Source organism: Parambassis ranga, chromosome 14 (genome assembly GCF_900634625.1).
Source record: "Parambassis ranga chromosome 14, fParRan2.1, whole genome shotgun sequence".
NCBI lineage: Eukaryota > Metazoa > Chordata > Actinopteri > Ambassidae > Parambassis > Parambassis ranga.
In genome coordinates this window covers 19,308,550-19,333,569 of record NC_041034.1, presented here as the reverse complement: position 1 = coordinate 19,333,569, position 25,020 = coordinate 19,308,550, and the positions used below count along the sequence as shown (strand labels likewise).

The window sequence follows — 25,020 nt, the reverse complement described above, 5'->3', positions numbered from 1 at the left end:
TGGTCATTTCTGCCTACTGTAAACAACGTCGCAAGTTTCACATCCTGATCTCAACATAAGTGACAAACAGAACTGTCCTAATTTTGCTCTGAACAGCTTCGGTCCCATGCACACTTACGTCACTAAGTGCACTTTCAATAAGTGGAAACCCTCGGATGCTGAACATGGAAAGACTCATTTTAGTATTTTAGCACTTAGACTTGTGTGCAAAATGCAGATGTTAGCTTTTAGCTCAGCTGGACTGCCCTCTCTACTGTATGGATCAAGGACCAGCAGCCCAGAAACCTCAAGCTTTGAATTTCATCCTAGGTCTAATGCCGTTTACCACCACTTGTCTCCACTGAGAACTTTAGGAGTGAATACAGGATGCTGCTCACTTTTTGGCCTATTTCCCCATTCTAACAACAAATGGTGCTCTACCAAAACATGGTGTCAATACAACAAAGTGCTAACCATGTGTCCATTCACTGTATCCTGACATCAGTGTTGCAGGAGAGCTACAAAAGTTGTTACCTAGAGAGTCAAGATGAGTCAGCTAAAAGATGCTGGTACAGTACATTCAGCTCACATACAGGACCGCAAGGCTGCTCCAAGTCAAATACTTCATCATGATCTGTGTATACACACTTATCTGTAATGACCACAATCTATTTTAGATCCTCTCAGATCTGAGGAGTAGCTGCGAGGGGGTTAGAAGGGAGTATGTTTGGGATAAAACGGGAGCCAAGAGACAACTGGTGTGATAGTGATAGTGTCTTCATCCACACTGAACTACGCCAGTGGACCCAAACATTCTTCTCTGCATGCTCCCAGCTCCCAGCCCATGATATATAATTGAAGTTACACAGAGAGGCAATACTAGATTAAGAACCTCTCCCACACAGAATAAAGTGACAAACCCACGACACTGACTGATGGCGCAGACAAATCCAAATGCAATTGAAGAACACTCGCAGCAGAGTGTGAAGCAGAGGCAGATGTTATATTTGAGGTATAAAACCTATTAAAGCTACTTAGAGTGTGAATACCAGAATAAAGAGTGTTTCTGAGCCGACAGGACTGAAATAGAAACAGCAGCGGACTGCTCATATACAGCTGACGGGGATCTGCAAATAATCTAAACGCATGGAGCATCTCTTGCCAGCAATCCCTTTCATTGGCTAATCTGGGGGTGCTCAGCCACCCCCCCAGCAACCCCAGGAGACCAGTTCACTGAACCAAAATGGAGTCTGCTGGGGGCTCGGGGGTGGGGGGGTTCGGTGCCAACAGCTGTCAGTCACTGCTCCTTGGCCCAAATACCAGACTGATTGACATCTAAAGGTTGGTGACTTTTATGATGAGTGCCATTTGCCCCGGGCTGCAGGGGTGCTACTTTTCATTAAGCTCAGTAGGAGTGATGGCTTTCCCTGTATATGGAGATGTACTGTAAACTGCACAACTACATATAATTACATTTTATTATTACAGAAGAACACAGCAGTGCCCAGCACAATTGCCACTGCTAGTTTTTTTTTGTTACACATTTAGCCATGCTCTATGCAAGTGATGATCTTAGGCTGCCATGCAGAATTCAGATTCTTTGTTTTTTTACATATCTTATTGATGCGAGTATTTTTATTTTTGTAGATTGTTTTACTGAGACATGTAGAATACGAATGATCATGTACCATTCTTCCTGTATTCACAATTTGTGGCTATGAAAAACAGCGTAATTTTGGTAAAATTTTGTTTTAAAGGCAATTTAATATGCTGGCGGCGGGTGTTGCCAGGGTTAACAATCATACACAGTAAATAACTTGGAACAAAGCTTCTCTAACGACACCCATAGGTTTCTGAAACACCCAACTGACATCATGGCAACTTGGTGGTGTTGTAGGTGCCATAGGAACGTGCTGTAGCTTTTGTATTTAGGCTTCAAAGCTCTAAAAGCACACATACACCCCTGCCAACATAACTATGATACAGAAATATTAACCAATAATATCAGCAGATCTCGATCCACTCGACCATGCTACAACCTCCACTGCCATCACCTTAAAAAAACACATGAACCAATAAAGAAACACCAGCAATTAGACTGATCCTTTGGTCTAAAAATGTCATGTTTTTAGTTCATTTTTTATTAGAAAATTGAGGAAGCCTTCAAAGAAACAGACAAACTGTTATTCCATAATATGTTGTTCACTGCTGTATGTTGCTACCATTTGGCGACATGTTGGCGTGTAGATGGGATAAAGCATCTCCTAATTAATGAAATGTTTTGCTGCAAAATGTGAGAGAAGAGAATAATCTGGTTTCATCACAGCCACACCTTCTATTTGGAAACCAAATAAATAAAGATACAGGTCAGAAGTGGGTCCTCTTTATCTTTATCTGTCTGAAAATGATCCAACTTCAACCGAATGCTTGAGAGTGTTGCCACAACATGAAGTTGACAGCAGGAATATAAAGTCTAAAAATAACAACTGCCAACTTAGAAACGTTCCTTTTTCTGGCTCAGTATGCAAGAGGCTTTAAGCTGAGATACACCCTCTGATGTTAAAAAGACGAGTGACCTCAATCCACAAAGTTGAATGTTGGATTTAGGAAACCATTTCATCCGACGCCGTGGCCATCTTACTTTGATTCACACCTATACACACTTCAACTGTACTTTAAAGAGCATGTGCAGCCTTCTGAAGTCCTAACAGCAGAAACATAGACTGATGGAGCTATGTAGACCCATCAGAGATTCTAATAATTTATGTGTCGAGTTATTTAGTCACTGAACTGATCAATAACAGGCCAGATTCGAGCATTCCTAATGAAAAGCATCTCAACACACAAGTCCTTCAGTGAGAAAACGCTGAACACCCACAGGATTTCTATCCATGCAGCCAACAAGACAGGCGTCTCCCTTTTCTTGGTCAGCAGCTTTGTTTCTGCCAAGCAGCCACCCACTTACAGTGAGACTGCTCATTAAGAGATCACACTATAGGGATCATCAAAAAACAATAGTGGGATAGCAGGGACATTTGTGGGAATAAAATTAATTAGACAGCAGCGCTTTGTTCCATCTCCATTTACACTGCTGATCCCAAAATACACACGTTCCCAATCGCGAGTTCAAAAGTTCCACATGAATCTCATTTCACTCCTGTGCACCCTGAAGGATCAGACTGTAATCACTCAGTAACGTGTCCACGTATTTATACAGATTATTGGTTTTCCTGGCTGTCCTGCACGATGACCAGCATATTCCCATTTATTTAACCTTACGTCAGAAATACCAGCCGATATCTATTGATACTAATCATGCAACACTTCATAGTTATATACAGTCTTATGTGTGCTGCATTGATATCTGGTTTACTACCTTACCACATCGCCATAGCAACAAAAGAACACAACACATTAACCATTTTAGTGCCAAATGCAATAAGATGTCAATTTGTGCCACGTACAATGTTTGGACCAGTCAAACAGCTACTGACACTAAGGTGAGTAGACCAGAGCGACCTCTAGAATGTTTGGAGAGGGCAGCCGTGCTCTGAAACTCTGCTCACTACAGCAAAACTACAAATATCACTGGACTACAAACAGAGCAGCAGCACCTACAGCATCCTAAAGGCTATTCCAGCAATGCAGCGTTGCAAAGTGAGAGAACTGCAAGAAACATGGCAGAGGTAAGCGGACTTTAAAGCTATTAAGGGTTAAATTATTACATTATTTTCCATGGTATAACTTCAAGTCGTTAATTCTCAGCCAAAATGAACTAAAAACATCTGAGTCAGACTGAACCAACACAACCAGCACAGTTACATCTTTCAGTGCTGAAACTTTTTCGCTCTCCCATTGACTCAAACCACTCCAAACAGCATCCCACTCACACACTGCCCCCCCCCCCCTCCTCCTCCTCTTGGCATGTTGTGGCATATGTATTTATCTAGCGACTGAGTGGCATTTATCTCACAGCTTAGTCATAATTAGTCAACTTAGTCTGGGGCAGACGGCCTGTTAGTGGGCATATGTTCAGATCCTGGTTAAAGACACACTGCTCCCTGAGGGGATGGTTGCATGTTGACATGTGTGCCTATGTTGTGCGAGTGTGTGTGTGTGTGTGTGTGTGTGCGTAGGGGTAACAAGCGTGTGTGTCTCTGCAAATGGCAGCAGACGGTTGCTGTGGAGCGCGCCCTGAGCCTCCATTAACACAACCCACCATGTTCCCTTCTCTCAGCTACCCGGCCATGCTGAGAGAGGCCACTTGAAACCTGGAGGGGAGCGAGTTCATCCAAGTGTGCGGAAGAGGAAGACGACAGGACAGTAGGGACGGAGCGTAGAGGAGAGGGGAGGGAGGACGACGAGGACCTGAGTCAGAGGAGGGAGAGGAAGAGAGGCGGTCTGGCACCGGTCCAGGGTTATCACTGGCAAAAGTCGAGCTATTTGCCAGCTGCCAGCTTGAGACAGCAGACTCCGCCACGAGGATGCCGCCCTGCGCAGCTTCTGCTGGCTGGTGTGTTCATTTGTGTTTGTGTGGCTGCTGCAGAGCTCCATCAAAGAACAGGACAAGAAGCATATGCATAACCTGTTACACCGCGTGAAGAGTTCGGCCACAGTTTCTCCTCCTCTTCCTGCTGCCAAGACCAGGGAAGCCGCTTAAAAACATTCCCCTAAGTCTTTCCTTCTTTTTGGCAGATGATGCTATTCTCTGTAGGGCAGCACATTACATAACTGTTTGCCATAGTGGAGCCCAGTCAGAACAAGGATGTGAACAGATGTAAACCTGCGAGATTCGGAGGCAAACAAACGGTGACGGAAAAGCTGGCCGATATCATCGAGCACTCTTTGGTGGCATCTTAATCAATGATGCTGAGGCACAGATGTTGTCCCAATTTCACTCACTCTCTCCTCTAGCTTGAGGATGAGCAGTTGAGAGGGAGGGAAGTGGGGGAGGGGGAGGGCGCATGCTGTCATCAATGACACATAACACAACTTTGGACCCAAAATCAAAAACATGTACTTCCAACTGCAACGACAGTAACCACAGGGAAAGGCCCTTATGTGCTCCTGCACACCGCAGGGGGTCTGGGGTAAGCCTGGTTGGAGGATCACTCACCCATGCAGCCACTTGCTCAAGCCAAAGTCCACATGAAGTCATCACGGGAAGTGATCAAACTTGCACCACAGTGGAAGCCTCATTGTGCAGGGAATTGTCAATGACAACGCGCTCCCTCTAGCGGACAGAGCCGGTAAGGACGCCGTGAGTCCACTCAGAGCATTTTAATGACATCCACAGCAGCGCATCATACTAATCACATTCGCCTTCACATTTCACGACAGCGCGCCGGTGTGAGGCTGAGCAGGGACCGGCTGCTGCACACTCACACATCTCAGCAGAAACACAAATACACTGCAGAATTATCACTCTGGAGCCAGAAACGTCACAACTCCGTCAGTGCCATTTATCACCGGAAAACACGCATCTCAGTGCGTTACGGGGAGCAGAAAGCAGCTTTTACTACATCCTCCTTTTCCCCACGTCACAGTGAACCGGTGCGTCTCCGGGCTGCATCTCCACTCAGGTGCACATATAAACTTCATGACGTAAAGTGGGACATTTCTAACATACAAGCGACAGGTTCAAAGTTATCCAACAGACAGAAGCTTTACATGGAAGACGGGGGGAAGTTGAAATAAAACTTGCGCAAAGGGCGCTGCTGGATACAGATGCTGCACTTCGACTCACCTTGAGCGGCCGTTCCTCGGGTGCTGAATACACTTGCTATCAAAGTGGCCACATACCAAATCATAGTACTATTGCCGACCAGAAATAAACCTCATCATATCTCAAAGTGCCCCTTTCGGTGAATCTCTCAGCGCCGAGTGGCCCAGGACAAACTGAAGCGGGCCGGTATCCTTGTTTTCTTGTTAACCGAGCCCTGGATACTTTTCCATCGGCGCTTTCCCCTCTCTCTTCCCCTCTCCTCCGCTCTCCTCTCGCATCCTGAGACGGATCACCTGCGCCAATGGGACGAGAGCAGACGACGCTGTGAAACCAAGCCCGAGCCTTTAGATAACCGCGGTCCCGCCCCCGCGAGCGTTTCATTGACGGGCGTGGGAGGGCTGCGGCCGCTGATTGGTGACCTGCGCTGCATCTTTCCCAGCTGGAGCGGGGTGTTCACGGGATGTGATACGGCTCGGACATCATAGTTATCTGTTAAATAAAAGCAGCAGCTAGGAGTAGAATGTCACTCCATTACTGATAATAGTTTTTTATCCACTACCATACATTCATTTACAACAGCAGCTATACCATAATAAAGAACATGTCAATATCAAATGTCAAAAACAGTATTTATACTACTACAGCATAAGAATTAAAATACATTAGGCATGGATAAAACCAGCTGTAGATCTATAGCTTATATTAAACAGGCTACTGCACATATATCTGATCAGTGGAACACCACTGCAATCTCTACAGCCGAACTCCAACAGGTGTCACCACACCTGGGAGATAAAATCCCTACAGACACATCAGCAACCTACTACTCACGTTTGGCTTCCCCAAACTTCATTTAATGTGTCTAAGTAAGTAAAGTACAAGGATGAAAAACGGTCAACTCCCAAACTGAAGCTTCATAAAAAGTTTCCTGCATGTTCCTATTTTCCCTGGAGCCATGAACGCCGCACAAGAGGGAGCCGTTTCAAGGTGGGTTGGAGTGTGAAGCCGTAGCGGAGCTGCAGTATCATCCTGCGCAATAAGACGAGAGGGATCCTCCAGCCTGTGCATCATCACATCACTGACAGCCAAGAATTCAAATCCCTTCTTTTTTCCTAATAATTAGCACGCATGAATGAAGTGGGGGGGGAGAATAAATAAAACATGCCACTTTCATTCAAGAACACTTATTACAAAAACTGCAAAAGAGAGTGTGATTCATCTTTTACTGATAAAGTGATTCCGTCAATGACAGCTTAGAAATGAACTGACTCAGCCTGCCTTGCTCATAGAGCATCCATTAGAGTCAAATATAGGTCTACCAGGACCCCCACTGCTCCTTCAGGAGGAGGCTCCAGTAATAGCTTCCAGCATTATGACTCTTTGAAGTTATTTAGGGTCGTTTTCTTTAACTCATGTCTTTCTCATTTGCTATTCTTACACTGTGATGCAACTCGTGATGTCTACGTTAAATAAAATCAGTTTCTTCTGTGATTCACTCACATGACTCTTTAACCTTATTTAATACTCATTTCTGAAGCCCGGAGAACTACCTTAACTTTTTTGATATTATACAAAATTTGTTTGCTGCACCTTGCATCTTATTTGTTTCCACAATTTGATGATTATCTTCCCCATTAATAAATTGTGCCCAGCTGTTTGTATAAAGTCTGCGGTCATGATCATGTAGCACCATCTGGCAGTTTCAGGTTCTGATTATTTAGCCCAATATTGTTGTATAGATTCATAACATTATGTAAAAATGATCACTTCCACCATCTAAGATGAGCCCACAGAAAAAAGTGGGAGGGGCTTAGCTATTATGTTCAGTATGTTTAGTAGCATCAGTAATTTAGCTCAGATGTATAAAGATGTGTTTTAATACTGACTTCTGATTGGTCAGAAGTGCACATTCCGAAGCCACTTATTTCTTAAGAATGAACCGCTCCTGTAGATGTAGATCTGAGCATTGCAATGGATGCTGTTCTGATCAACGGGGAGAATAACACTGAATCTATAAAAGAATCCTGTAAATTAGGTTTTCAATCTGTGGCAGATTGCAGAGAATCAGGTCCTTATATGCAAATGTAGCCTCTGCTTTGTGTCAAGGTCACACATCATCCTGTTACAGTGATGGGTTCCAGACATTATTCCCTAAATAAATAATCTAGTGCCTCTTAAATTTCTTTCATATCTAGCTTTTGACATGTGCCTGTAATGCACCTTAGCACTGGTTCCCAGCTTATATATAATGGAAAAAAGAAGACTGGTAGCTAGCTACTTACCACAGTCTGTGGCTATTACTTACTGAGGAACAAAATCATATCTGAAGAGATGACAGGTGACAGCTCATACGCACACCTCAAAGACACTTGGATTCTAGCCAGGAAGCAGGTAGCAGCATCAGACGCCTCAGTGTGCAGGAAATGCTGATCATCAGTACGGATGTCAACAGAACCAAAAACCTGGCCACCTGCTGTCACATCATCATCCTGCAAATCTATTCCACCACAGCCAAGAAGAAAAAGATCAGTTTGGAAGCAACTGACCTGCTTAATTATACTTGTATAATAAATATGTGTTATTTACTTATGAATTTTCTCTCTCCTGATTCTTGTTTGGTCATGTCAGACAGAGAGAAAGATTCAGGTCAGTTAAAACAGTTTTAATCAAACACAGTTAGGATGACTTTGCCTGATAAGATTGTTTTCAAGTTCTCTTTCCTCTCTGTCTTTTTCCTGAGGCAACCTGCTCTCCATCACTCCTAACAGCCTGCAAGGCCTCAGCTAGTCCAGTTAGCTCATCAACAAGAAGAAGCAGAGAGAGTTTACTATGTCAAACCACCCCAGCATTTCAGCATCTCTTACAGAGACATCACAGGTGCAGCTGAAATCCCCCCTTTTCCCCTGCTGCTCGACAGCCATCGCAGGCCTTGTGGTGATGGGAGAGCGGCCATGTCTCACGGATAAGAGTGTGCTTTATGAGAGTCGTGTGAAGTGCAAATAGAATATGGAAATTCGGCTTTCATCATGTTCTGTGAGCAACACCACCACACTGGGCTCCAATCAGGCTTTTATTCCCCTGTGGTGTTTAATGAGCCAGGTGTGAGGTGTTAACTGTTGGGACTACAACTGTTATATTGAAACGTAACTGTTAGCCGGTTGGTACAGCTAAACAATATGTCACATTATCATCCCGAAAAGATCTTTCAGTATTGCCTGTCCACTTAAAGCGGGCTCATGTCCGTGTAAAAGGTAAGGTCTGTGAGGACCATGTTGGGCTGTGCTAGTGTATGAATCCATTTGGCCACTACGATCCATTAGGTGTAAATGTGCCCACGAGAGGATTGTACTTTTATAAGCTGACAAATGAATGAACAAGTTTATCTAATCAGGCATCTGGTGTGGTATATCCACAGCCAACCCTTAGGCACGACGAGACACTTAGCTAAATGCTAACAATAGCATGCTTTAAACACAAGGGTAACATAATAAATCTAGGTAAATCCACAACATATGGTGATTCTCCTGCTATGCCACTAGCAAAAATGTTTTAAAGTTAGCATGCTAACCTGCTAGACCCTCTTTTCTGGGCACACTGACTAATTTATTAGCATGGAGCCACATTAAATCTGCTGGGTTATCAAGGTTAACACACTGACCACAGCTGCCAATCACCAATCACACATGCACCAACACCTTTCGAATGTTTCCTACATGGAATAAATTGGACTTTTAGACAGTTTTAGATGCATCCATTCACCTTGAATGGCCCGCCTGATCTGATGCTGACAGAAATGCAACTCTGTGTATCTACACAGGCTGCTGTGTTTACATCAGAAAGTATGATGTAATAATAATACTACTAGTTTTATATATCATGACCCTTCACTGGAAAAAAACTAAAATATTGTGGCCTAACACATTATCAAGAAAGCTGCTTCATTGTCTCAGAAGCTCTTCTCTAGAGAAAAGTGTTATGATTTAACTACAAATTACACCTTAAACATGCATTATGATGATACTTGCAAAATGGGCAGGTCTGCAGTGGATGACGGAGGAAGCACATAATGACATTCATGGCTCTGTGATTATCAGATGTTGCCATGGCTATATAACAGTAAGCAATACCTAGCCCTTGTTACCTGAACCAGTAAATGGAACTCATTATTATTATTAACATCTATTATATCTTAATAGTTGCACCAATGCATTTCATTTGAGGATGCACACAATTCATTCAAATCATATTGGCTGATATCATTCAGTTTTATTCAGCAGTGTGTAGCCACTAAATTTTAGGGAGTGACATTAAACAGTGTTTCATTAGCCCCCCCCCCAGAAGGCTAATGTGAAAATGTGTTTATCATGTGCCTGGGAGCACTCAGACTGCACCAGGGAGGAGATCAATGCCCCCTCTGTAGATTGTCAATATGCCTCCAAATGATAACCAAACACGGTGAAACCCGGCTGAACTACAGTCAGGTCAATGGAAGTTGCAGTTTTTTACAGTGCTGGGTTATTACAGGATTGAAGAAAATTCAGCTGCTAAATCCCACAGTAGAGAGACTGCAATAAAAGTAAATGTGAGTCCAAGTGTATTTTTTAGCGATTTTGGTTATAGAGTTATCAGTGGAACACTAGTTTGGTGATGACAATCACACACCATGCTGTTAAGATCATTGTGTCAGCCAGCTGTGTCAGGAGAGATCCCGTTTAAACCTCCTCTTATGCAACTGCCTTGCAATACTTGTAGCATTCCTAAATGTAGAGCATGAAGTCATTCCATCCAGGTAGGAACAAGTCAGCCAGGCTTTGTTGATCCCTTTGCACAAATCTCCACTGGGGGCATGACAACATCGTACCTCTAGAGTTACTGTACGCAGGCCCACCCTACTGAGACCGAGAAGTAGCAACAGAGACAGTGGCCCTGCATCGGGGAGACGTGATTGTGTTTGTGGCACTGGCGGATGTTTTTGTGCTCTCCTGAGGCTCCAGAGAGTGCAGACCCATGAGAGCTGTCGCAGGGAAATTGTAAAGGGGCGCAGTTTCAGGAAGAGAAGTCAGAAGAGACGGAGGCTTAAAAGCTGCTGGTACACTTATCTAAATAGAGAACATCTTAGCACTTTCCTTGGAATTACATTTTAATGTTTTAGCGTCAGTCTTTTTGTGAGGTGTCTATGCAAGATCTACATTTTACAGAAAACCTGGCAGCAGGTTGTAAAATCAGTCCTTTAGAGCAACTTTGATTGAAAGGTTTTACTCAGTCATGCCAATTCTGATAAGCCAGCTTTATTCGTGCATACAGTGCATATAAAGTTGCCTACCACATAGCCTGGAAAACCTTGATGACTTCATTTAAGACCATAACCTGCACCTATCATTCAGATTATGAATTACTTCGGACTCAAATACTGGATTCTACTCCATCATTTCACACTGAGGTGTGAAGCCAGGAAGGCTCTGTGAAACAGTATTCCAGCTCCACCACTGTCCATTAAATGCATTCCTCTGGGTCTACAGTGTACATGACTGGGATCCAGTGGTGGAGGGGATCACTTGGGGTCGTCTGCTGGTCAGGCGACCTCCCTCCCTTTTTGTCTTTCACTCACAATCACACATTCTGTCTCTTTCCCACCCAACCTTTCACTCAAAACCAGGAAAGCTGAAGGTCTAGCTGGCATGCAGCCCAGGCTGTGCTAGGCTCCCCCTCTCTCAGACCACCACCACCACCACCCACCACGGGGAGTGAACCAGAACCCACAAACACATATCCAGGTCAGCACACAACAAGCACACTGATGCATTGTGTATACTGGACTTCAGCAACACAAAACATAGTAAAATTCAAATTAGGTCAGGTGACAGGAGTGGACAAGTGGATACAAAGCCACTGATCACAGAGCTCATTCTGGGGCCAAGAATGAATGGGCCAGCAGTTCTGACCTCTTTTAGTATTTCAAAAGAATTTGCTCCTGAAAAAAAGGAAATTCAGTCCCTCCAATAACTCTATACACACACAGTGTGGATACAGTCAGTGGATGTTGAGGTTGAGGTAAATAAGGTCAGGTAGGTTTGGAGTGGTTGGTTAGCATTGTTGAATTAGGTTGTTGAATTTGGCCTGCTATCTCCAAAAACACATCAATTTCTTTCTGTCATATTAACATTAACATTAGAAGCTGAGGTTCATGAAGCAACATCCCAGCACCTCAAGCTTTGAGGTGAAGGTCTGCAGAGAGTATGCAGTCAACAGCCCCCTTCAGCTTCCTAATGTGGACTTCACATCAATAATAGTGCCATGATCAGATGATGTCAGTCTATTCGTCCATACGTGCCTTTCCGGCCATCCTATGTAAACAATATGTCAGATCACGTGAGTGACCACATGACTAAACCTTAACTAAAAAAACTACCCATTACTTAAGTAAGTTATAGCATTATTTGCCTGAGCAGCCTGGGAATCCTGACCCTGTCCTGTTTTCATATTTTCATATTTTTCGGATAACCCTTTGAAACCTTTGTCAGCATTTGGGTCCAGGCCTATAAATCATTACAGGGTGTGCGTGACTTACCCCACAGACGATCTCAAGTGCTCTTCGCTCAGTCACACACGAGATGTAGAATATTAAATTCAAAATTTGCAAAAAAGATCAGATCAAGATGAAGAGATCTCTTCCTTCAAGCAGCTTGGAGGAGTCATCTTCATGTCACATGAAACACTGGTGTTCTCTTCTGTATGTTGGGGTTTCATAGGGACAGTTTCATGTCTGTTGGAGAGTGTCTTTATTTTTTTATAAAGCTCATGTATTTATTAGGACTTTTATTGCCAGCCTTATATAAGTACTGCTTTGAAAGCTTAAGCAGGGGAGAGCAACTATCTTCCACATCCTTCAAACGACTCTGTATAGGGGACAGTATTTAACAGCTGGATTATTTATTGGCTGCCAAAGTCCATTGCAGTCCATTGTGAAGAACACTGAATGGAATAATCTGAATTTGTGCTGCTAGCTTTAAGTGTGTCTGCATTGAATATTATCCCATTGAATTTTGTTTGATTTGTTTTTTAAATAAGCAGCTGTAACTGCCAAAAAAAAGAAAAGAAACAGGAAACTGACAAAGGCCTCTGGGCAGATTTGCTTCACGGTTCTCACACTCTTGTGGTCGTGTACATATGTGCCATAGCCTGCTGAGCCACCAGGACACATTAATGTGGGCTGTTTGTGCCACTGTGACAGATAACAAGGATAAACAGACGGCTGCAGAGAAAGTCCCCAGGAGATATCACCAGAGGAATATGTTTACTTGGCTTAGACTGTGCAGTTAGTGAAGGATTTGCCATACTTCAAAACACAGAAAACATATCTAAAGTTATCACAAAGTAGCATGAGAGTAGAAATATTTGTTTAGAGTCAGTCCTACAGGCGCTGGATTGACATTAAGTAAACTAAAATAACAGAACGCAAACACGTTATGTCATCCAATGACGATTTGTCTGCAGATAAAAAGCCAAGAAGCCAGCTCGAAAACAGTAGCAGTAAGTTATATTGCAAAAGATTAGGAAGCCAGAAGTAAAAGAATTGCTGATGAGAATGTATTTTTGATGCTAGGTACTGTTCGATCACTCTAACACATGTTGGAAATCACACATTTGATGCCAAAGGTCTCGGACACTAGCAGCACTTGTTTACATCCACAAGAGGCCACCTTAAGGTAGTTATGACAGTAACCTGACAGGTAGTAAAGGCACATTCATACCAAAATGTCAACCAGGAGAGCGATGTTCAATGTTTGATATGCTGCAAATACAACTTGTACACTTTTGTTCAGCTTTGTTTTGTCTTGCTGCTTTAGATTTATCGTTCCCTCTCCATTAGGAGGTTTAGGAAAAAAAGTACTTAGTTACATTAGGGGTTAGAACAGTTGCCACAGTTCCAAATTCAGCCCCTTTTACAGTATGATTCATTAACAAGGCGGTCCCTGCTGCCAAAGCATTCAAGTGCATCAGACTAGTGTTGACATTATAAAACCATGACACCAAAAGGCTACCTTCAGGCTCATGTATGTGCCACTTTCAGCTCCTGACCAGCTTTATCCGATGCAGCTAAAGAAAGCCACTGCAGCAAAATGTCATCAGAAAGCATTTTACTGTCACTATAACAGAATCATTTTGTGCCCCTTTAGGTGGCACCTAATGGTCCACATCAAACAATTGATTCAATAATATAAAAAGAGAAAAAGTTATGTTTCCACAAGCTGATCCCTACAGTTCTTATGAAGCTACCCACAAGAGCCTGGTGTTTGCCCACCCACCCCCACTGTAGCCACTATGCAATACTTATGAAATACTATTACAGTGACGGCAGATTTTCTCATTTGAAATTAATGACATTGACACTAGAGAGCAATGCAGTCAAGGCATGAAGTGTCATCCTGGTGTAAGAGCCAATCTAGTCCTCCGGAGGGACCACATGGCTGACCATACTGAACCTTACAGCTCCTACAGCACTTAGAGGAGGAACAGTGAAATAATCCCACAGCAGCTATTAATTAGTTTGCATTCTTCTGCATGGCATGATTTCATATCTGCTCCAGATCCTAATGAGTGTTGCTGGGGATGAATGGATAATATAGTTGTGCTACTTCCTCTTAGAAATTACCTGGCAAGTAGCAGCATGAACAAAACTACCATCAAACCTTGGATCCTGCATCTGTAAACCGTACTCATGTTCTTTTCTGAGATCAGTTTTTCTCCCTTGTTGCAGTCTGATAACTGCTGTGATCGAGCCTTTCCTAAAGTAGAGCCATCTTGATACCACACAACTCATCCTATTCAGGTGAAGTTATTAAAAATGTTATATGCCAACAACAGTTAAGGCCAAATTATTTATTCGTGCCTAATTTTGAGTTAAAGTACATTTCTACTCAGTTAATGTATCTGTTCCAAAGACTGTAGGACATGTGGTAATGAAATGTTTAGAGAGGTGGGATCAACCTAGTCAATCTCCTTTCAATGGCAAGTCATGTTTAAGACCAAAGACCTTGGTGAGGACCTCCAGCTCTGTATTGTTGATGCTAACAGAAAAGGAAAAGGCTCAGGTACCAGTAGCCACAGTGCAAAGCATTATTAGAAAATTCAAGAAGTTTCACTCTGCACAAAATCTCAATTTTGCCTATTCGAATTTAGGCTTTAATCTTGATTGATGGAATAATATTCTGCACTCTCGACCACATGCACCACAATCTCAGAAAACATAGTGCGGCTGTACGACACCACATGTGAAAATACAAACACTATATTACAGGACAAAAAAACTTGCTCTTACAACAGATGGGTGGATGTCGTTAGCTGGGTCACCAGGTGGAATAACACCTATGACATAATGTCATGCATCGGAGCAACAAGCAGTGGCAGCAGTCATTTTTGAGATGTCTCATTTAGAGCTCAGTACCTCTGAGTGGTCGGTGATTAAGCTACTAAAAGACACACTGAAACCGTTCAAACTGGCACCTCAGGCCCTATCCACGATGCCTTACCCACAGCATCATCTGTCCTCCCTGCAGAATCTCAAGGAGTGTGTGATAAAGGGCTAAATGTATTATTATTTTCATAGGCCGGATGATGGCAAATCTGAAAACTTACTACAGAAGAGGGCGAAGAGTGGATGCTTCTCACTAAAGTGGCCTCCTGGACCCACGGTTCTCTCGCTTAGTCCACCTCTCATCTGAGCAGAGAAAACTCATCAGTGACAGCTTATCACGTGAAATAATGGACGAGTCAGACAGTAACTGTACACAAAGAAGAGACAAGGCAGCTCCTGCCCTGAGTGTGATGGGGGACTTACACAAAAGCAATGAGTCTAGAAGCGATATCGGCTTTGTGGAAGTGCAAGCTTACATGAAGGAGACTTCCACCCTGCTTTGGGGGAGAGATACACAGTACATGAAACTTTCCAAGCTGGCTCCAAAATATCTGTGCGTGCCAGGAACATCTGTGAACAGAAAAAGAGATGCACTCAATCCCAATCACATTAATAAACGTGTGTTTCTTGCAAATAATATCAGAAAGTGATTTGGTTAGTAAAGTTTGGCTGTTGTTGTGTTTAACCTTGCTACAAAGCTGACGAAGCACCTCCCGTTATTTGTGATGTTTGGTTAAGGTTAGTAATACTGTGACAGACGTGAAGGCAATAAGTTCTTAAAAATGTTTAAAAAATACTGACTGATCTCTTATAATTACTGTGTTGTGCTGTATTGGGGCACAGCTGAGGTTTGAGTGTGGCAAACAATGATTTTTAGATCCAACAGCACTATTAGGAACTAAAAGTGACCCCCTTCACTGGCAAGAATGGTACCACCAAGGCCATTTGGAATCATTTGAGAGATGCTGGTATAAAAATGTCAAGGCAGACACTCCAGCCGCCGCTGACAATGGTTGGCAGAGAACAGAATCAACATCTTAGAGAGGCCAAACTGAACCCAACTGAAAATTTGTAAAAACTGAAGACCACAGTAATGGCAAGGAAGCCTTCCAACACCACAAACCTTGAGATCTATGCAAAAGAAGAGTGGTCCAAAATACGTGGAAAAAACTATTATAGAAAGCTTTTGCCATTGATTGTTGGAAAGGGTGTGAATAATTTTGGACACATTTTGTCAAAATGTTAACATAAAAAACAACATGTTTTAAAACTATCTTTTCCACAATGTTTTACAGTCTTTTGTCACGTTGTTGTGTGATTTTTGCCCAGAATAGAATCATTAGAATTTGGCCAGGATATGAATAATTTTGGGCTTAAATTGCTAATACCTGGAGATTATGGACTGTTAACACTGTATTGAGCAAGTCAATGTAATAAAGACTACAAGGCAGTGTTTCAGAACACATATATTTACTCTGTAATCTTCCAATTTTAATGATGATTTTACATTTCTTTTATCTTTCTGTTTGTTTTAAATTGTAAATCATTATTATGTCTTTTAAATTGTGTAAACCAATTACAAACTCTGTGTAACTCCTTGAATAAATACACAAATAGTTGGCTATAAATGTGTAATGGTCAGGTCTCTGTAAGCAGTGACTGCAGGACCTAATCATGTTGATGCTAGTACCTAGAATTATGAGATGTGTGGAAGGCAGCTAAAACTTTATTAGATAATAAACACAGCAGATACTTTTGATGCGGGTTGAGTCAAACATGACCCCATAAAAGGAATTTCTCTGCCTTTTCTGCACAGAATAACTCACTCATGTTTTAAGACACCACTCACTTTCCGGATGTTTCAGAGGACCAACCACACATTTCCCCAGAGTGCTTTAACAATGACACATTAAAACCTTTCAGCAAGGCTGTGGGAGGAAAAAAAATGGGTTAAATGTATCTGACCTCACTCAGGGGCTGTTGAATGTCGATGAGATGATTAAATCTCAAAAGCTGTTAAGTGGAGACCAATTGGGCAGAGCAGATATCCTTCACTAATACCACTGCGGACAATGCCCAGAGGACGAGTGCTCTTATTGAAGGAGATGAGCAGAAGTAATCGTGAGATTAAAGCTCGGACACACACCAAGGTGTATTTATGATACTTTTAAATCTGCTGGGAGCCAAATTCCAAATACCTGCACAGGAAATCTACACAATTATGGGCGGTGTAGTTATATACTTATAGCTGCAAAATACACATAATAAATATACACTAAGATTTTTACTATTAAATTATTATGTGAAAATGGGGATTTTCAAAACACATGCATTAATTAAATGCAAATGGCTTTTAAAGAAGACCACTGGGATTTCTCTTTGATGTCAGCTGGCTGAGTTTTATGCATAAATGGAAGAAAAACATCTCTCATTCTGTATCTGTTGAAAAAGCAGCAATGTGATGAACTATGGAGTGAGAGATTCCCTTTATTGTATGGCCTGGACTTTCTTCTTGTGTGGCAGCAGTGGCTCAGTGGTAGAGCAGGGTTGTCCAATAACCGGAAGGTCGGCGGTTCAACCTCCCTAGTCATTGTTGTGTGTCCTTGGGCAAGGACAAGGCACTTTACCCGCATTGCCTCCAGTGCACTCACTGGTGTATGAATGCGTATGAATGAATCGGCGGTGGTCGGAGAGGCCGTAGGCGCACCTTGGCAGCCACGTCTCCGTCAGTCTCCCCCAGTGGCTACCACTGGTAGCTCACCACTGCCACTGTGTGTGAAAGAATAATGCATCTCAATGTAAGCGCTTTGAGTGCCTGCCCAACAGAGCAGAAAAGTGCAATATAAGACCAATGCATTATTATTATTATTTTACGCTAAATGTTTGCGTTTCAATATGTCCAATAAATGCATGCTTGCAGTTATAAATGATAATTTGATATTAATAAGGGAGCCACTGTCTGTCTGTCTCCTGATATTTACAATATAACATAATGGATTGTTATTGCATTAGGTTTGTAGTTCTTTGTACTTGAGAGCTGGCAGAATAAGGTCTGGTTCTGCTTTTTCACTCTCACGTACATCACGTCACATTTTGTGAGCAATGGATCCAATTTGATTTCATTAAAAGAGACAACAAACAGGGAAAATAACCTCTGAGGAACATTATCCATCCATATCTGATAACTTGATGTGGATACATACTGGATCATTATTGGACTCAATTATAATTTCCAAACATCAGATCTTCTGTAGACACAATGGCGCACACACAAAGCCTTCATAAAGCAACCACCACCCTCAACATCTTCGATGCATGACTACTTTCTGCTCTTGTCATGCTATATCCTGCACACATCCATCTGCCAGTTGAATCCAAGAGCAGCACATGCTCCTAGAGCTGCTCCAGTTCTACTGTCATGAGAACCAAGAAGCTCCCACATGTATGTTGTATTTTACAGCAACATGCAAACTTTGTCATGCTTCACAGCTCACACGCCTTTTCCCTCTCTCACTGAAACAGATGGAGTTGAGAAATTAAAAATAAAATAAAGGTAGCAACATGATTCTATAATGTGCACTGTATCATCTGCACAGGTGGGATTAGGGTATCCAAGAATTAACATGATTGTCAAACAACATCATCATGCAAGCTCACGGAACACACAAAAACATCTTGCATTCAATCTGTGTCAGACTGTACAATGGAAGGCATGTCAGATGGGTGCGTGATGAGTCATGTAGTGCTACGATGTAAATATAACACATATGAGAGCAAGTCATCCATCTGTTCCGATGTTTTGAAAATGCAGCTCATGCTTACAACAATCAGTATTTTGGCGACTATCATGAAAAAGACAACCTGCCAGCCTGAAATACTGTTGCAGCCAGCATTTAATCAAAAAACTAAAAGTCACCCAAGTTAGTAAACCTAACACAAAATCATCTGATTCTAGTGGAGCTTAGAATTAGGCAAATACAACGTCCGACAAACAATTACATACTTGTTATTGCAAAAATGAAGCCAAAAGAAAACAATTCATGTGGGCAAGGTGTCCATAATGACCGATCAGCTTGGAGTAATGGTTTCCTGTATGACCTTATCAGCCTGTCACATCACTGTGGAGGAATTCCGGCCCATTTTTTTCTTCACAACATTGCGTCTTCAGTTTATTCAGGGTTTTTCTGGCATTCATTTATACACAGCCCCCATCACAGCATTTCAACTGATGTCCAGACTTTGACTAGTCTATTCTAAAACCTTGGTTCTTTTATGTTTCAGCCATTCTGACATAGATTTGCTGCTGCGCTTTGGAACATTGTGCTGTTGTATAAACCAGTTTCCACCAAGCTTTAACTGTCAGCAAGATGGCCTCACAATTGCCTCTAGAATACTCTGGTATTCAGCAGAGATCATGATGGACTGAATTGCAAGGTGTCCAGGTCCTGGACTTGTTCCACAAGTTCTTTGTAAAACTTGTGTGCTTCCACATGCTTTTTAGAAACAATCCTAATACTGTGACCTCTCAACATATCACACACTCAAACTGAGCTAATTTCTCCTGCTACACCACCTTTCTCATTTCCATGTGCACGGTAGCACTGCAACTTTCTTATCCCACTCCTTCAGCTGAAAGTACAACTCTGCATATCAACGAGAAGACTCAAAAGTGCACAGTCACCCTGATGCACAAATGAGGTGTAGAGGTGAGCGAATAGAGAGTACAAAGAAATGAGAGCCAGGACAAAGAAGAACACGATAAGTGAGAAATGGGCTTTAGAGAGAAGACACAAAAAGTGTTTGAAGACTGGCACCGAACAAAACCTTCCACTTGGAGATGAGCAAGTGGGCTTATTTTCAAAAGATACACAAGACAACATGCAAGAGAACCAGAAAACAAAGCCTTTGTGGGTTTGATTGCAGCTCGCACCAACAGCTGCATTCTCATTCTGTCGAAAAACTACAATGTACTTTGATTGTACTAATGAATCACAAACCTCAAAGGGGAGTGTGCAATCTTTGTATGCAGTGTAATTACAATGCAACTATTAGAAAAGGGGTATTGTCTCTATAATGAACTAATGATCATAAGGATCTAAAAAAATCTATTTGTGTTTCAGACAAAAACTGAATATATCCTCTGAAGACAGCAGCTTGGAGAAGGTACAAAGTACACTGAAACCAGATGGGACCTGCTGCTTAATTACTTAAATAATCTTCCCAAACACTAACATGCTTTTAGGTGTAAGACAGCCTCCCCAGCTGCATGCTGGGAGATCAGAATTTAAGTCTCATCTGGAGGAGAAATTTCTTAGTAGGACCTCTACTGTTTAAAGCAGACTAAAGCTGTGACACTCAGTCCGATGCTATATCAGGCTTCCCCATCAGCCCGATCTTTGCTATCATTAAGCACAGTGGGGAAAAGTAGTTTATACCCTGAACCACCACCATCTATCATCAGAGAACTTTTTACTAAGGAAACAACAAGCTGCTATGTATCTTTAAAGGTAAGCAAGTAGCAGTTGTTGTTTTTGCAGGAAAATGTGCACATAAAAGGATCAAGAATCATCGCATTTATAGAAGCCAATCATGAGTTTATTGTTGTTCTGTGTGCCGTTGTCGCTCTTGGGATTACATTGAGACTTCTATTTACAACTGTAAGAAGAAAAAAAATGTAACTTTAGCTCCATTTGTCAAAACTTGAAACTTCTTTAAATAGATAAACACTAATTAACTGAAAGTATCAGCTCTGGACAGAAGCAGGAAGCGACGCAGTGCCTCTCAGGACAGCGTGACGAGCAGCAAGAGTCAGATTGTGGGTAACACGATGGCGGATGACTTTATCAAAGTGAAGAGCAAACACTCAAAATGTTAATGATGAAGAATGCGGTCAGCATGGAGACTGCAAGCATGTGTGGCTGATGAAAGTCGCAGCAAGTCTAGGAAACACCACCAAGTAAGTAACCATGTCTTTGCTGTAACACCAGAGTTGGTACATCATGGTCTCGCGGTAGAATAACATTTCCCACAATGGCATCCCTACCAAAAAACGACACATGAATACGCTGACACCAGATAGCCAGAACAGCTCTAATCTGCACCCCCACCCCACCCCTTTGTAGCAACTTGCAGCTGTAGTTAGGAAATAAAATGACTGGTTAGTCAAAAAAAATAACAAAAACAAAATTTGGTTAAGACACACATACTCCTTCTATCAAACACATTGTACAAGAAAAGTGGTCCCTTTTTGCCAGAGGCATTCTCTATTACCATGGTAATGGGTCTTGCCCCATACAACATTGTGGGTTTCAGATATATTCACAGTGCTCACAATGGTCTGTACCAAGGACTCTGCTAGAACCTTTTGTAATTTCCCACTAACAAAGGAGGCATTCTTCCAGCATATTACTTTTAGAACTATTTTAAAGTGCATGATCTTGACATTTCCTCCATCCATTAAAAGTAACATGATAATTTTTATTATTGATTTTGATTAATTGAAACATTCCGCTCTCCACCACACTTCTTATTTTTGCCTGGTTTGAAGGACATTTAACTGCTCTCTCACCAAACACTCATGCAGGTATTAGAAGCAGCTCAGGTAAGTAACATTGATTTATGGAGTACCTCAGCTCTCCCCGCATACAAATGATCATGGCTGGATTGCATCCTGAAGGGCACTGATGAGTGGAGAGCTAGGTGGGAGAAATGTGTCAATCCAACCCACTCCCACCCAGCAAGTGTGACTCACTACAATGACTGTACTCCTCCCCATCTATTCAAGCCAGATATTACACCTCTGAAAGACAGATGCTCCGTCTAATAGATCGCTGAGTAGTTGAGGGAATCACATGAGTGATACAGCAAATAACATGGATGACTGGAAGATTGTGATTTACGTTTCTTCATTCTACATTTTTAGAACTCGGAGGACGGTGGCATAAAGACATCACATAAGAATCACATGACATGGACTGATTATAAATTTTAAAACTCATTGCTCATTTGTTTTGGATTTTTTATGACAAAATCCAACACCTATAATTCATGTATACTTAACTAAAATCTTCATTTATTAATCGGGCAACATAGTTAAAGGTCACGTGTTGTTATACAGCTTTATACAGCAGATTTTTTGTTGCTGGAACTGCATTATTCTATTTTTATGATAGAAAATTCCTAAAATGAGGATAACATATTTTTTATAGCCACCTTTGTAGCAACCTTGTGACCCAGTGAGTTGGGTGACTACTGCTCTGAAGAGTGCTTCAGGTAAGGGAAGGCCTGTCGTCACTGGTATCAAAACCATATGTTTGAATATGATGTACAAAAAAAAAAAAAAAAAAATATGAAGTGGGAGGCCATCGTGAGGAAAAGCATTTAAACAGCTTCAGCATTAATAAATCAACTGGCTTGCAGCAATTTGCGGCACATTACCTCTTTCTTCAGACATCAGCTTACGTTATACTTTGAACTATGGAGCTAAATACAGGTTAATCCCTGAAAGACTCTTTGTAGCAGCCATTTTTGTCCAAGAATAAATCATTGACTGTGAACTTGTTGAATTCCATAACTTCTCACAACAAATACAACACATATTCTAACAAGGGATGCACCAGTCCAATATTAATGTTGGCAGTGACTCTGACTCAGAAGCTACAGCAGGTATCAGACTTTAACTCTATGTTTGCACAATGTGCTACATCATGCATCAGCAGCATGCCAGTGACTCACAAAAAAACACAGAACAACAACATCGAGTGAGCCATTGACTCAGCTGTAAGGTGGTATTTCATGCTTGCAGTGACAAATTCAAAGACAGAGAGAAAATGATACTGGATTGTACCAGCCAACGCACAAAGGACATGTTATTGGTGTCATTGTTTCAGGAACTAAAACTGCACGTCACACATGTCATAAAACTATGATCATATAATTACCAGGGCTGTAATCACCCGGTCGATTTATTAACCAAAATTCTGATTGGTCGACTTTTTGTAGCCTCCTCATCAGGAGGAATGTACCAAGTGCTAATAGGGATGTTTTCGGCGCACCTGTTTCACAGGTAACAGTCGATCTTTGAACACCCCCCTTGTTTTCACTGCTTTGGTTTAGCCCGACCCACTAGAGACAGATAGACTTATTATCCAGGGAAACTCCTGTCATTTCATATAATATATTACAGAATACAGAATAATTCATGTGCCTTTTGAAAGTCCGGCAGAGAATTTAATCTTGTATTAAAAAAAAAAAACTAAAAATATCAACTTAAAACATGCTTGAGGTCAACTCCATCACAGAAAAGAGATTTATTTTTCAGACTGGCAACAATACATTAACACAGAGAGGTGAAGCAGCTGGGACCCTGCTCAGGGGTGGGGCACTGGGCTGTGACAACAACACTCCCCCTGCTGAACCAAATCCACAGTCTACTGCTATAGGCAGAATCTAATTTAAGGAGGAAGAGTATTCTATTTTTACAAATCCTTACCCTAAACAAAGATCCACAGATATGTAAATGATGTACCAAAAACGTTCAGTTCCCACATTTTATACAATGAATGTCTTATCACTTCACAGCAGCTGTCACACATGCATACATCTAGCCTCCATGCTGACTCGCAGCCAGCGTGAAACTTATCATGACTCAGTGGCTGATATTTCCATGTGTGGGCTCCAACTATGAATAATCATGACTAACATTAATGACCTTTCTGGTCCAGCCAACGCCATGTACTGTAAGGCCTGAGCAGGCATTGTTGCCTGTGACAACATCTACTCAGCAGCCACCCACCAACACCTGATGCAAGCGAACGGCCTGTCATTGTCGTCCTTGGAGCATTGTCATCAAGACATCGCCTCTCATCTGTCTCCCCTCTGTGTGTGTGTGTGTCTGTGTGTGTGAAAACGGAGGGAACATGAATGAGTCACCCACCTTTTCTAACCCCTACATCTGCTCTTATATTTTTTATTGACAGTGTGTGTGAAAGGGGAGCTGGGTTTTTCTCTGGGTGACTCACCACTCCTCACGCTCTAGGTTCAGATTCCCACTAGGCCCGAGCTGGTACACATTCTGGCAGCATTTCTTACCAGCACAAAGGTTCATTTAAGTTCACAGAAGGCTGATTTCACACCAGATATAGCTGTATTATGATAGGTTGAATTACTACTAGCCGCTCCATGGAACATTAAAATCTGCTCTACCTTTCTTTTACCTTTTGCCCTTAAAATATGTATCCATCACTGTGCTATTGATTTCTAAATAGTTGATTTCTCCCAGCAGGCCGGTAATGTGTAATGCATTAATTATTGTGTTTTTGCTGTCTGATGTTGCCATGGTTCCCTACCTTATCATATCGTAGAGATGTTAAGAACTCCCCAAATTCTGTTCACTGGTGTTTTTCAGTTCATTATGCTCACTGTTTGTGAACCACCTACATCATCTCAGTCTAACGTGTGCTGTGATGAGCATGCAGTGACAGCAAATGGTGACTACTACTCTGCAACAGACTGAGGTAAGTTATGGGCCAAGCTGAATCTGTCAATGTGGGACAGGGACTAGTCATGCTTTTTATATTCTTGACAAACAAGTACTGACTTGTCCTAAAAATGTATTTTCCCTTTTAACTGGTGCCTGGAGGTGGCAGTGCCAGAAATCTGTCAACTACCTGCTGTAAGCAACAGAAGGTGAGGAAGAGGGTATGCCACTGAAAACAGGAAACACCAACCTGACACATCTGATTATACTGAACCATACGAGGTGGTATTATAACATCACACCAAGCCACAAAGGATGTTTAGGGACTAGCAAATAGCAGTTAGATAAATTCAGTAAACTATATTTATTCAGTCAACAAAAATGTGTGTATCAAAGGTAAACAGTCACCTGTGAACTGACACT

General features: G+C 42.0%; 1 protein-coding gene across 1 annotated transcript in view; it reads right to left on the bottom strand.

Moving 5' to 3' along the window:
* The window catches only part of igsf9bb (immunoglobulin superfamily, member 9Bb), an 85,278-nt gene extending 79,388 nt beyond the window's left edge, over positions 1 to 5,890 (bottom strand). Inside the window, exon 1 of the mRNA XM_028421732.1 lies at positions 5,726 to 5,890. Coding sequence (XP_028277533.1) covers positions 5,726 to 5,789 — 64 coding nt within the window. The 5' untranslated portion in view covers positions 5,790 to 5,890. The remainder of the gene's footprint in view (positions 1 to 5,725) is intronic.
* Positions 5,891 to 25,020: the final 19,130 nt, after the last annotated feature.